The 15380-nt window shown below is 42.7% G+C and overlaps 1 gene segment (V, D, J or C); it reads right to left on the bottom strand.

Moving 5' to 3' along the window:
- Positions 1-4318: 4318 nt before the first annotated feature.
- LOC140118227 (T cell receptor delta variable 1-like) lies at positions 4319-4910 on the bottom strand. The segment is given in 2 exon segments: positions 4319-4641; positions 4871-4910. Coding segments are annotated over 2 exon segments (363 nt in total).
- Between the last annotated feature and the right edge of the window lie 10470 nt (positions 4911-15380).

Genomic DNA, 15380 nt, shown 5'->3' with positions numbered 1-15380 from the left:
ATATAAATCGTATATTTCTCTAGGCCTATAAGAAAAATCATATTAGTTAACAAAACCTGTAACATAACAACATTTAACATGTTTCTTGGTACCGGAATAATCGAGTACTTCTTCGGGGTGAACAGTTCCAGTGGAAGCGTGAAAGGGGGCCGGTTGTCTCCTTATCTGTGAAAAGTTCTTTTCAGGACTGTTGCGAAAATTACAGTTCTCATTTGTTTTTCCATTCTGGGTTTAGGCGACTTTGATGCTGAGGTTTCGGATTGTGTGGGCTTTCATCCTTGGATATTCCCCATGATTCCATCATCTCTAAACCCTCTTCTACCGTTTTGATAGCTACTATGGAGTTTTTCCATTTCACTAGGACTTTTGTGGGAAAGCCCCACCTGTATGGGATTTCTTTTTCTCTAAGGAGGGACGTAACAGGATACATCTTCTTCCTAGCTTGTAATGTGGCTGCAGATAAGTCCATAAATAATTTTATGGATTCATAAGGAGCTGGAAGGGTTTGAAGCTTTCTTGTTTCAGTCAAGAGTTGTTCTTTGACGTGGTAAAATGTAAATCTTGCCAAGACGTCTCGTGGTATTGAATCTGGTAGATTGCTAGGCTTGGGCACTCTGTGCGCTCTGTCAATACAGAGCTCGTATTCCGCCACATTTGGAAGAAGGGATTTTGTTAACTGTTGAATATATGATTTCAAGTGAATGTTGGGTACAGTTTCCAGAATACCTCTGAATTTGACATTATTACGTCTGTCCCTGTCTTCAGAGTCAATAATTTTAGCCTGAATTGCAGACACTGAGTCTTCCAGTGAGTTATGAGAATCCACTAATTCATTATGTGCTTGTACAAATGAAGTTAGTTTATCTTCTGATTGGGATACCCTATCCCCCAGTTCTTGTATAGATGTTTGAATAGGTTTCACCAGTGAAATGATATCCTTCTGTAAAGAGCGGCGGAGCACTTCTAGCATGGTTTTCAGAGTATGTTCAGAAACCAGCTTTTCTGTAGTTTGGAATGCAGCAAATCCATCTAAATCCTGTTTGTCAAGATTTGAGCCATCAGGTGTAAATGTATTAGGTATGCCATCTAGTGGCGAGTCGTGGTGTTTGGCTTTTTGTTTTGCAGGGCTGTTGGATGCAGACCTTGTTTCCTCAGGAGAATTAAGCTGCAGGGGGGAGCATGATGGGTCTGTGCTGTCACTCATCTGCAGATTCAGAGGCAGCATGCTTTCATCATCTGCCATGTATACTGGGGAGGGCTGTATTGAGGAACGATCTGACGATCTTGAGGATCCAGGAGCTGGTGAGTTATTACCCCATAATTGTGGTGGGATCTCTTTATTGGGGGGTATTTTTGCCCCTCTTCTTGTAGTATGCGCTTGTTGCGCACTCGGGGCCGCTGCTGTCTTCCTCAGCGCGGTCGCGGCCGCGCCATGTGAGTCGGCGCCATTTTGTGAGCGGCCCGCGGCTCCGCCGAAAAAGTGCTCTATCGGCTTACCTGCCGATTCCCTCGCTCCTCTCTTTCTCCCCTGAGCGCTGGGCGCTGTGCCGGTTTGTTTGCTGGGCATTTCAGGTCCTTACTGCTGGTGCCGATCGCTATATTGTGGAGACTGACCCGGAGCTCTCCTCTCACGCGGCCATACTTGCAAGCGGCCAAGCCACGCCCCCCTCACCTGAACTTTGTGATAGAAGTTATTTACACTGCACAAAGGTGTTCTGGAGGAACTGAAAGGGTCCGTGTGGTCCTTGGGAACTCTAGGGCTGCATACCGCCATGTGACACTACAACACCCATTAAGCCCATTGCTCCAAGGTTACTGCAACAGGAGGCAGGTCTCGCCCCTCCATCTTGCTCATTGTAGTTCTCTTGAGTGCTGAAAATCATTGTTGCTATGGGCCAAAAAAGGTACTAAATGAGGACCAAAAGGCAAAATACTCTGAGGAATGATTCCCACTTAAAGTTTGCCCTCAGTTAAGATAGTGATTGTGATGCCATCTTACTTCATGTTTGAGTTCTCTTGTTTGGAACTCCATCTCTGGATTGTTCCTCCATCCTGCGATTTACCCTGCAGAACTATTGCTCCCAAATTGCTCACCTGGCTCTTGCATGTCTGCTTACTTGCCTGCTGTACTACTACTGCTCCCAGCTGTCACGCCACATCTCCTGTGTCCATCCCTGGTCCCTCCAGTGTCCTATGTAGTCCCTACTATTAGATTCCACCAATATACCACCAGTATTGACACAGGCTTATACTTCTGACAATTACTTAGAAACTTAGATTCTTCTAAATCCGACATCCCCTGGGTGTGATAAAATGTGAATTATTTTCCAGAAATGTATAAATATATATTATAATCCAGGAGCCTCATTGCGGCATCACCACTCTTATATAAATGTATTGACATACTTGACATATTCCTACTAAAATACATACCGTTGCAAGTTACCACTCCATGTGATTTGTTTGACACCCATGTATTCCTTTGATTGTGTGGAAGAGGAAGGAGCTAGTTTGGTATCCAGCACTTGCATCGGTAGTTTCAAAAAACAGAAAAGGGTTAAAAGTAAAAAATCTTCAAAATAACATGATTAAAAATGAATAGGAAAAGTAGTGATCACTACAAAAAAGGTGGTGGTGCATTCCTACCAGGTATGAATAAGGTCTTACCCATCATTCCTTTTTTGTAGTGATCACTACTTTATCTATACATTTTTAATGTATCATTTCTCTTTTTTTGATACTACCAAAGCAAGTGCTGGATAGCAAACTAGCTTCTTCCTCTTCCACATGATCCTACTGGGACTGGACCAGCTATTAGATTTTCCATGCACTGCTGCTGAACCACATGGAAACCGCATACACTCTGGGAAACTGATACAGGTGGTCCCCTACTTAAGAACACCCGACTTACAGACGACCCCTAGTTACAAACGGACCTCTGGATATTGGTAATTTACTGTACTTTAGCCTTAGGCTACAATAAACAGCTGTAACAGTTATTAAATGTGTCTGCAATGAAGCCTAATTGTTAATCCTGGTTCTGATGACAACCCAACATTTTTAAAATCCAATTGTCACACAGACCAAAAAAATTTTGTCTGGGATTACAATTATAAAATAAACAGTTCCGACTCACATATAAATTCAACTAAAGAACAAACCTACAGAACCTATCTTGTATACTTTTTTTTCTTTTTGCCTTTCATTCTCCTCCCTTTTGAGGTTTGTGTGTTTTCATTTTGTAACATTGAAACAAATTTATATGTTTATTTATCTTTTGCATTTTTTTTGTTGGCTTATAATTCTTACAGGTAACATAAACCACCAGTTGAGAAACCTTTCATCTATAAGGACCTCCACCTCCAAATAAAGGTTAAAGGGGTCCCTATTCCAATATTATCAACCTATATATCGTATTCTGAACAGGCTCGTATTGTATGACACAAGCAGTGTGATAAAGGTTGCGATCTTGTTGTTACATATCAGCAATGTGGCTTTTATCTTTACAGTTAGGTTAGTTTGTTTGTTGACTTACAGGTAGTCCCTGGGTTATGTACGAGGTTCTGCAGATTTGTCCTTAAGTTGAATTTGTATGTAGGGCAAAACTACCGGTATATATTTTATAATTGTCACAGGGACAAAAAAAATTTCTTTTGCGTTACAATTGGATTTTCCAAATTTTGTGCAGTCGTGAGAACAAGGATTATCAATACAGCTTCATTACAGACACCTTACAGCTGATCATTGCAGCCTGGGACTAAAGTAACACATCCAGGGAATTCACCATTGATCATAGGTCACAATGGGCAGAGAGGTCCATCTGTAAATAGAGGTCGTCTGTAAGTCAGGTGTCCTTAAGTCGGAAAAAGCCTGCACTCCATAAGAGGCTGACATTGTTATATGTGTGCAACTACCGGATTAAATAGCCTCCTTAGCCATCACTATTGTGGGTATTATGTTACAGTTACAGTTCCATGCCGTTGTGGCCACCAATTTTTTATTGCAAACTGTCTTAATATCTATAGCATAGGTGCTATAAGGGAACTCTGTTAGTTTTATCCCCCTCTCTAACAACTTACACAAAATCATTTCTTTATTCGAAAACATTTTTTGAGGTAAGACTACTTACATTTTTCACTGCTCTTTTACATGCTTTAGGATATAGTTTTTTATAATGCATAAGATTAGGAAAGCAACAATGGATTGAAAGGGGGAAACATTTTAAATCAACAAAGTATGTGTATGCAGTCTGCCACCTAGTGCTAGAAAAGTTGATTTACACAGGATGCTTTTATGATGGGCCCCAAGTTCATATTCACTACTGTGCCCCATCACGCAGAGCACACATGTACACGGCAGAATCAGATGCAGTCAGGCTGGAGACGGTTAAAGATGTGGTTGTATCGTTGGTCTCTGATTGGAATTTTTCAGACTTTAGGCCTGGATTATTGTACTTGAAGTTTGAATGACCCTTGGCTCCCCGGGTGAGGATATACTGGATTTGGTGGGGGTACTGGCGATACCAGAACAGATATGGAGTAGAGCTGCTAGAGGAATAGCTACAGGATAATGTTACGGATTCCCCGACTTTAAGCTCCACATCTTGACTATCAGAATTGATGACATTGCCCAGCACTGAACCTATTAAACAGAGAGAATGGAAATATTATTATATGAGGACGTGCCTGCAGAATTTACCCAGACTAAACTTCATGTTAAAAGTTTAGTGCAGTTTGTTATTAGTAAAGACCAGAACCGTTTAATTACACATAAAAGTCTTAAAGTTACTTATATAACAGGAAATTATAACATAATGTACAATAATGATGAAGTGAAAGACACAACAGTCTTATAATTAAGTTTTACTTACATGATAGGTAATAAACTGTGATGATGAAGATTTCATACATGTTACAAGACACAAGGCTCCACGTTGTAACAAGATTCAGAGAGGAAAATACAAGCACAATACAGGAGCAGGAGATCACTGCTAGAAACAAGAACTGGGGCTATGGATGTCTTTCACATACAATAGGAGGGAGGAGGATGCTGTTGTAAGAAGTGTCATCTACCAATGAGATTACACACAAACATATAGAAATATGTATATTTATATACAGAAAGATTATCTATGAGAGGGAAAATCAACCAAAGAAAAAAAATCACCATTGTGGTTATAAGCACAAACTGTGAAACATATTCATCCAAAAATGAGATTTTATTATTTTTTTTTTTTTAAAAAAGAGGAACCGTATATCAAAGTCAAATTGGGTATTCAAGATCCAGTACTACTCAGATTGATCAGCTCTTCATACCAGAACAAGCAGAAAGAATGGTACACAGCTTCTGCCCCTCTTTTTGAAGGTCCATCTTGGCAGCTACAGGAAAATCAGCTACTTGATACATTCTATGGGGTTCTTTTAGCTCCAGAGAGAGCCATTGACCTCATATTGATGATATTTACCCTTAGTTGGTGTATTAATATCAATAGCCCAGAAATTCTAACGTGTTACTTGTTGAGACATTAGATACTAATGCAATGACATCGAGCAGATAAAACACTTTATCATAAGAAGTCTACAGTATCAACAGTCAAAACTGCACTAAAAACCCCTAATTCACCATTTTTAACCAGGGGATCAAAATGGAGGGGACTAGTTTTAGATCTGCTGGATCTAACAGTTTGGATCCCTGCAGGTCAACTGTCTAGACATCCTGGCCTTGGTATTGTTTACATGTTGCAAGGTGCACTACTCTTTGCTGTTCTATTTGTACAGTGGCCGCAAATCTGAATGTACCCTAACACTGTATACAATCAGAATTAAAAGTCTACTGGCCTTTTAATCAGACCTTTGATTTCCTCAGTGCGGAGCAGACACAGGACAGAAGATGGCCGCTGGTCACATGTCTACATCGTATGTCCTGCACCTTCCTTGGCAGGTCATGTGATCACCACTATGTTAGGCTTTAGTCTGTTGGTTTCAGTGCATCCAGTATGCCCAGTGTTGTGGTGAGACGTCATCTGAGTGATGTAATGTGCAGTGATGGTAGTTACACATCTGCAACATCCCTGCCAATGCAAGGCAGAGGAGTTGTTGCGAATAAGCCCCTAATATGTGTGTTCCCCTAATAGAGAGTCTGATCAGCTCCTCTACAGGACGCTACACATATACTTGGGTAATTGTGAAGCAGTAGATTCTGCCTGGATAGGCAAGGGTTAAATGTTATTTGTTGTTATCATCCAATAATATGCCTCAATGCACTTAATTGTGAACTGGAGTGTGATTGGGGAAGGAGACCATCTGACCAGGGATTAACTAAACCCTTGGTCATGGGAGGAGTTAAGTGAGTTCAGGCACAGCTCTGCTAGTGAGCAGACATGGAGTTCAGGCCCAGCTTCAGACTGAGAAGCACCACCTGAGAGCACATACTCTGCCCACAGGCCTCAGCAACTACACACAGAGTGACACAGGACAAACAGGACAGACAAAGGACAAAGCTGCAGCTTCCAGGATTGGAGACAGCTACATCCCAGCCTGCCCCTGCATCCAGGCTGGTGACCCAACTCCTGAGGTTCCTTATCCACAATCACTCCAGTACTGCCTTTGTACAGAATCGTTTGGCTTGTTGTTGCCGTTGGTTCGAATAAAGAACTGTAAGTTACTTTTATGCACAACATTGCCTCCGTCTGGTCCCTGCTACGGCTGTATCACCATCAAGGGCGCCCCATCCATCTACCAGGGACACATACTACAGACTCTAAGGATTGCCCCAGGGAGAACCAGTACATCAGCCTCTCCTTCTATATCATTTCTTGCCAACACCACCTGCTGGAGACCTGCCAGGCTGTGGGACAGCCCTCCGGTCCCCACCGTGACACTAGTGTGCCTAGGCCGCAACTGCCAGCCACTCCAGGCCCCAAGAAAAGGCTAATGCACATCATTACTATGGTAACAAAACAGGACAGTATGTTACACCATCACTGGGGGCAAAGCATAAGAGGGAGGAGGAGTTACTGTGAACTAAAGGATCATGGGACTTGTAGTTTCCAGTGGCGGCCATCTTAGTAATAACTTCTACTTTAGAATAACATTTTGTGAATTGTAAAATCAAACTACTTAAGCTCCATTATGTGTCAAATGACATTGACTTTTGTTATATTCATTTATTTATAGCATTATGGGTTTTGTTGGAAAATTGGCAAAATAATCCATCAACAGGAAGGGGACAATATGGGCCCCAGAGATCAGGATGTAATGTCCTGGAGTTGGGCCATTACCAAATTAAATTATGCTACTGGCCCACACTCAATCAGGGATCTAACTACCCATTTTATCTCCTACATGTACTGCATTGGCATTCCAATTTCCCATGGTATGCTATGTTATACTATTGCTGTGCCCCGCACTGGATTCAGTACTGGTATAAAAATATGATATATATATATATATATATATATATATATATATATATATATATATCTCTATTACCACTCCGAATTTTGGGGTTACCCAAATAATTTTCTATAAGACCACATGCTTTTATTTTTCAAATGAGTTGCAAAATGCATAGAAACTATAGTCCAGACATTGACAAGGTTTAAAAAATATTTTTGTTTTTCATTTGAAATAATAATTTTCTCCTTCAAACTTTGGTTTTATCAAAGAATGCTCCCCTTGCTGCAATTACAGCAGTGCAGACCTTTGGTATTCTAACAATTAATTTGCTCAAGTAATCTGGAGAAATTTCACCCCATGCTTCCAGAAGCCCCTCCCACAAGTTGGTTTGGCTTGATGGGCACTATTGAATACCATATGGTCAAGCTGTTCCCACAACAGCTCAGTGGGATTGAGATCTGGTGACTGGGCTGGCCTCTACATTACAGATAGAATACAGCTGCCTGCTTCTTCCCTAAATAGTTCATGCATAATTTGGAAGTCTCTTTTGGGTCATTTTCCTGTTGTAGGATGAAATCAATTCCAATCATTCGCTGTCCACAGGTTATGGATGGCTTTGTAAAATGGAGTGATAGCCTCCCTTATGCAAAATGCTTTTGAAAATCTCCCACTTTACCCTAGACCATCACATAACCTGCACTATGCTTGACAGAACGTGTCTTCATCTCAAAAATGTTCTTCTGTGTGATCCAAAGAAGTCAAACTTACATTGTTCTGTCCATAACACTTTTCACTGAAGACGTTGACACTGGCATTTGAAGGGTACTATTTAATGAAGCTGCTAATTGAGGACCTGTGAGGCATCAGTTTCTCAAACTAGAAACTCTACTGTACTTGCTTAGTGATACTAGGGTTTTCAAGGGTTTTCTATCCATTAGCCTTCTTACACAGTTCTTACAGAGTTAGCAAACACAATGGGGCTCATTTACTAAGGGTCCGCCCGCGATTCCGTCGGGTTTCGTGAATATTTCCCAAGTTTTTTTACAAACTCTTTTTTTTTATTTTTTATCCTTTGTGCCCATGACAGGGGTGGATGGGGCCTACCTTAGCATATAGTGCTACTATGACACAAGCTTTAGGCCACAGTCAAGCCATTCCAGTCCTCACTTCACTAGGCTACACTTCCACCTGCACACCTCTACCTATCCATGCCAGGCTAGTGCTGCAGGGGGAGGATGTGTTCTATCTATGATAATTTTTTGGCCTTTACTTGCCTTTTTTTGCATTCATACACATGTAGAGCATATACACATACACACACCATACAGCATGTATACATCACGTTACATACATATTATGCTGTAAGATATGTGCAGCATAATATGTATATAATGGTGCACATTCTCCACTTTTTAGTCTGTCAGGTATAAAAACAAGCTCAGCATCGTTGTTTCCACCGGGAGCAGTAATGTGCCACCGTTCCATACCCGGGAAAAAGCTCGGTAATACGGTTCTGTGCGCCGTGTATCTCTATGGAGAGGGCCGGTGGGCACGCTTGTGTGTGAATGCAGCCTTACATGTTTTATGTTGCTTTAAAACAATGGGTAATATCAGGGCCGATTCTAGCCTTTTTGCTGCCTGGTGATTCTAGCCTGCGTGACCCTGGTGATGCTACCTTACACACTAGTAGTCAATCATTAGTCACAGATATTAGTGACCTCTAGTACCTTACAAGTGATCATCTACTCCATCCCGAAGGGTACTTCTTTACACTTTCTCCCAGCTTTTCAACTCCATGCAGCACAACTCCCCATGGCGCCCCTAAAAATACCACAGTCACTTACAGTATAATGGATTGTGATTCCAATATATATTATCCTCACAACATGACTGAACAAACTATTCCCAACATAAAACATCCTTTAGTTAGGTGCCCTAATTTAGCCTCCCCTATAATGAACAGCCACTACACCCTGCACCGCTGTATACACAGCCTCTCCTCTCTACCATTTATACATAACCTTGTCCCCTAACCCCCTTGTCCCCTAACCCCCCATATAAACAGCCTACACCCCTCTGAATACACAGCCTCGCTTCTACCCCCTGTATACACAGCTTCTCCCCTCCCCGCAGTACATAACCCCCTCACATGTGGTTGTGCCCATAACAACTTTACTGAGAGTATATACAGCTACAGAAACACAGGAGAAATCCCTATGTGTTACATCCACTGTCATCAGGTGACTCCATTAGGCTCCGGCATCACCACGTCTTATGTTCCTCACTGTCCCTATATCTTGGTTCCCTGACAGTGTTATCCTGCTGCTGCCCCTAACAATCTCCCCCAAAATACTATAAGGCTGCGCTCACACATTTGTCTTGCATTTAAACAAGACCAGGTGCTTGTTACCCTTCACATGTGTTTTACTAGAAACGCAAATGAGATCAAACCGAGGCCTCTCCTAGTGTCATGTGTGAACACTCCCCCAGTAATGTGCCCCATACATCCCCCCAGTAACGTGCCCCACACAATTACCCCCAGTAATGTCCCCCACACTGCTACCCCCAGTAATGTCTCCCATACAACCCACCGAAATTTCCCCCATACAACCCCCTGTAATGTGTCCCACAGCCTTCCAGTAATTTCCTCCACAGCTACCCCAGTAATGTCCCCAAGTAATTTCCACCACAGCTTCCCCCAGTAATGTCTCACATACAGCCCCTACTAAGTAATGTGTGCCCACACAGCCCCCAGTAATGTCTCCCACACAGCCCCCCAGTAAGTAATGTTTCCACGCAGCCCCCCAGTAATGTCCCCCACACAGCCCCCCAGTAATGTCCCCCACACAGATCCCCAGTAATGTCCCCCACACAGCCCCCCAGTAATGTGTCCACACAGCCCCCCAGTAAGTAATGAGCCCACACAGCCCCCTTGTGATGTCCCCCACACAGATCCCCAGTAATGTCCCACACACAGCCCCCCCAGTAATGCGCCCACACAGCCCCCCAGTAAGTAATGTGCCCGCACAGCCTCCCAGTAAGTAATGTGCCTCACACAGCCCCCCAGCAATGTGCCCACACAGCCCCCCAGTAAGTAGTGTGCCCACACAGCCCCCCCAGTAAGTAGTGTGCTCACACAGCCCCCCAGTAAGTAGTGTGCCCACACAGCCCTCCCAGTAAGTGGTGTGCCCACACAGCCCCCCCCAGTAAGTAGCGTGCCCGCACAGCCCCCCCAGTAAGTAGCGTGCCCGCACAGCCCCCCCAGTAAGTAATGTGCCCACACAGCCCCCCCCCAGTAAGTAATGTCCCCCCCCCATGTCCTCCCCCTTCCCTAGCGCCTGTCATGTCTCCTCCCTCACCTCACTGATGCAGCTCTCTCTGTGTGTGCACTGCTTTCCCCAGCAGGTCATATGACCATTGCATCATCAAAGGTCCTTCAGCCTCCAGGAGTCTTATTCTCCCAAAGGCTAGGTCCTGCTGGGGAAAACAGTGACTGCTCATGTTCTCATCACGATCTGTGTCCTGAGGACACAGATCGTGATGAGTGAGGGGAGGATGACCTAGCAATGCCCCTACTGTATACACTGCCTAAGCCTCAGCCCCACAAAAAAAAAAACCCTTGTACTCACCACTCAGCACTCCTATGCAGCTCCCTCATCTTCCCCAGCCAGCATCCGCGATGTCTGTGAAGGGACACAGGTCGGCATGTGATGACGTCATCACGCTGTGGTGTGCACAGGCGCAATGGCGGTGATTTAATTTATTTTACAGGTGGCACAGACCTGCCAGCTATTGGCAAGTCTGTGTTACCAGCGGCAAAATTCCGCTCTTAAATGGGGTTCGCCATCTGAGGCAGGGACTTCACCTCGCCTCATGGCAGAAGTGGCCCTGGGCAATATTGTACTATCATCTACTAGTGCTCCGATAAATAACTGGTAGATGATAGTACCATATTACCCATTGTTTGGGGACCCATTGTCTTTTAAAAGTTCAGTTACATGCAAATCCCTCATAAGCGAACTAAAAATGTGTACACGTATAGAGATTTATACAATGAGTACGATAGATAAGAAGATAATATAAAATTCAGGTGACAAAACCAATGTGATATATAATGTGAATGTAGTCTGCCACCTAGTGGCAGTAAAGTTGTATTACATGTGGCATTTTTAACATTGCACCCAAGTTCATGTTCACTACTGTGCACCATCACTTAGAGCACACATGTACAAAGCAGAATCAGATGCAGTCAGGCTGGAGATGGTTACAGATGTGGTCGTATCGCTGGTCTCTGATTGGAATTTTTCAGACTTTAGATCTGGATTATTGTGTTTATAAGTTTTATAGCCTTTGGCTCCCTGTTTGAGGATATACTGGATTTGGTGGGGGTACTGACGATACCAGAACAAATATGGAGAAGAGCTACTAGTAGAATAGCTACAGGTTAATGTTACAGATTCCCCAGCCTTAGCCTCCACATCTTGGGTATCAGAACTGATGACATTTCCCAGCGCTCTCCCTAACAGAAGAGAAAATTGAGATATGAAATTTAAAAAGGAGCAAAATTTATCCATAATTAACTTTATGAGAAAACATGTTTATTGCCGTCAATCAAATAAATAATATTATAAAGTGATAATATCAAATTATAAAATGAACACTAGTCATTGGGGCACATGTATTAAAGTTATGGCTTGCCTTTAGCTTTAATTTTTGAGACTTTTCACAATGTTTGTGCTCTCCTTTCAAAGTTCACCATAGCCTAGTTTTCTGCAGTGTTCCCTGAGTTATCACCTGAATCCATATTTAAAAGTTGGCACAAATCTATAGAATACCCTGACCAGGTGTAGTAAATAGCTTGGAAGTGATTGCAACTTTTGTTTTAAAAAGTCTCAAATTCACCAAAAGACCAAGACCAAGATACATGTGACCTGCAGAAAAGCCATAAAAAGAGTCCCAAAAACCAGACAGACAAAGCTAAACTTATGATACATGTGCCCCATTGTGTTACTTACTCTATATAGTAATAATAAAGTAATACTGTACAATATTGATAAAAATACAAAAACATTTGAACAACTCTGTTATACTTACATGAAAGATAATAAACTGTGATGGAGAAGGCAGCACATACATTACAAGACGCAGGGCTCCACATTGTAAGAGGAAGATACAAGCACAATACAGGAGCAGGAGATCACTGCTAGAAACAAGAACTGACACTGCTGATCTCTTCTTGTCTGCCTTGTTAAGTGCTATCTACCAATCAGATCTCTCTCATGACGATGTTGCTGTCAAAGAATATAAATACATACAGATAATATGATGATTAGAAGAACAAAGAAATTGGGGCAGATTTATTTACCCGGTCCATTCACGTTTCAGCGGCGCGTTCTCTGTGGAGGATTCGGGTCTTCCGGCGATTCACTAAGGTAGTGCGCCCAATGTCCACCAGGTGTCGCTGCTGCGTTGAATTCCGTCTGAGTTCGCTGAAGTTCATCAAGCGACAAAAAAAAATATGGTGGTTTTTTTCGAATCCATCGGGTTTTCTTACGGTCACGCCCCCCGATTTCCATCGCGTGCATGCCGGCGCCGATGGCCACAATCCGATCGCGTGCGCCAAAAACACGGGGCAATTCTGGGAAAATCTATGCAAAATGGTAATATTCGGGAAAAAAGCAATTCGGGCCCTTAGTAAATGACCCCCACTAAGTTGTTTCCCTTTTGTATTAAAATGATATGAGGGCACATACATATATTTATCACCCTCCTATGAAGGACCTTATCTTTATTACTGGTCCTTACTTATACCAGATATGAGTACCCTATTAAGTCCAAAACGTGTCACCTCTATCACCCCACTTTTGTGTACTGTATATTGCGTGGTTTTTGTTTCCATATGGTTCCCACTCATTTTTTCGGTAAACTTTTTAATATTTTTCATTACAGATATAGCTTTTAAGATTATTGGACACGTAAGTGTTGGAGCCCTAAATGTTTTTCTGTTTTCATTAATATTATCTACTTGCTGTAGCTCTCGGACTCTTGGCATTGCCCTGGATAGTAAATAACTGCTCTAACAAAATAGAATGGGCTAACAAAAAATACTTTATTTGTATCTATCTCTCTCTCTGAATGATTCTATCTCTTAGGTCCCTTCCACACTTGCGTGTTCGGTGCATGCTTTTGACGCGCAGAACTTGCATTGCACTCTGACCCATTGTAATCAATGGGCTTTTTCAGACTTGCATTTTTTCAAGCGCACACATGCTTTTTTTTTGAACACTCGTTTAAATCTCAGCATGCTCTACTTTTGCAAGTCACGCGTGTGAAAAACACACCATACAAGTCTATGGAGATGCATCAAAAACGCATTGCACTCTGAGACGCTTGCAAGTGCAATGCGTTTTTCACGCATCAATTGCCATAGAAAAGATAGAGCTCAGTCATTATCTGCGCATGAAAAATGCATTGAAATTGCATTGAAATTGCATTGAAAACGCGCGTGAAAAACTGAGACACTGAACAAACACTGACTGAAAACTGTTTGCACTCTGATGCAAAACATCAGTTTTTCACTGACCAAACCCTGATCGCACCTTGATCATACTCTGATGTGATCTGCAACGCAAGTGTGGTAGGGGCATTAGTGTCTCTGACTCTCTGTCTGTGTCTATCTGTCTCTGGCACTGACCGTCTCTGACCATCTCTGGTCAGCTGTTTATAAAATGACCTGAATGGTTTCCATGGACAACTGGAACAGTTTTACCTCAGACATGTCTGATAAATCTCCCTCTATCTCTGTATCCCTATCCATATTACCTCACAAATACTCTTATACTCATTGGGGCACATGTATCATAGATTTGTCTCTCTGAGGTGAATTTTAGAGACTTTTGGCGGCTAGTTTTTTCACATTATGTATGATCATGTCTTTTTACTTGTGATACATGTTCAGTTTTTCCTATCCTGGAAGGCGCAAATTTTGGCTTCTATTTGAGACTTTTTGTTGCAAATGTCTCAAATCCACATGGACACAAGCCACATGAGGGGGTTATATACAGGAGTGGACACAAGCCACGTGAGGGGGTTATATACAGGAGAGGATACAAGCCACATGAGGATTATATACAGGAGTTGACACAAGCCATGTGAGGGGTTATATACAGGAGTGGACACAAGCCATGTGAGGATTATATACAGGAGTGGACACAAGCCATGTGAGGGGGTTATATACAGGAGTGGATACAAGCCATGTGAGGGGGTTATATACAGGAGAGGACACAAGCCACGTGAGGGGGTTATATACAGGAGAGGATACAAGCCACATGAGGATTATATACAGGAATTGACACAAGCCATGTGAGGGGTTATATACAGGAGTGGACACAAGCCATGTGAGGGGGTTATATACAGGAGTGGATACAAGCCATGTGAGGGGTTATATACAGGAGAGGATACAAGCCATGTGAGGGGTCATATACAGGAGAGGATACAAGCCATGTGAGGATTATATACAGGAGTGGATACAAGCCATGTGAGGGGTTATATACAGGAGAGGATACAAGCCATGTGAGGGGGTTATATACAGGAGAGGACACAAGCCATGTGAGGGGGTTATATGCAGGCATGGATACAAGCCATGTGAGGGGTTATATACAGGAGAGGATACAAGCCATGTGAAGGGTTATATACAGGAGTGGATACAAGCCATGTGAGGGGTTATATACAGGAGAGGATACAAGCCATGTGAGGGGGTTATATACAGGAGAGGATACAAGCCATGTGAGGAGGTTATATACAGGAGAGGACACAAGCCATGTGAGGGGTTATATACAGGAGAGGATACAAGCCATGTGAGGGGGTTATATACAGGAGAGGATACAAGCCATGTGAGGATTATATACAGGAGTGGATACAAGCCATGTGAGGGGTTATATACAGGAGAGGATACAAGCCATGTGAGGGGGTTATATACAGGAG

The sequence above is a fragment of the Engystomops pustulosus genome, chromosome 1, assembly GCF_040894005.1.
Source record: "Engystomops pustulosus chromosome 1, aEngPut4.maternal, whole genome shotgun sequence".
NCBI lineage: Eukaryota > Metazoa > Chordata > Amphibia > Anura > Leptodactylidae > Engystomops > Engystomops pustulosus.
Note: the sequence above shows the minus strand (reverse complement) of the source record. Positions and strands in the feature narration are given on the sequence as shown.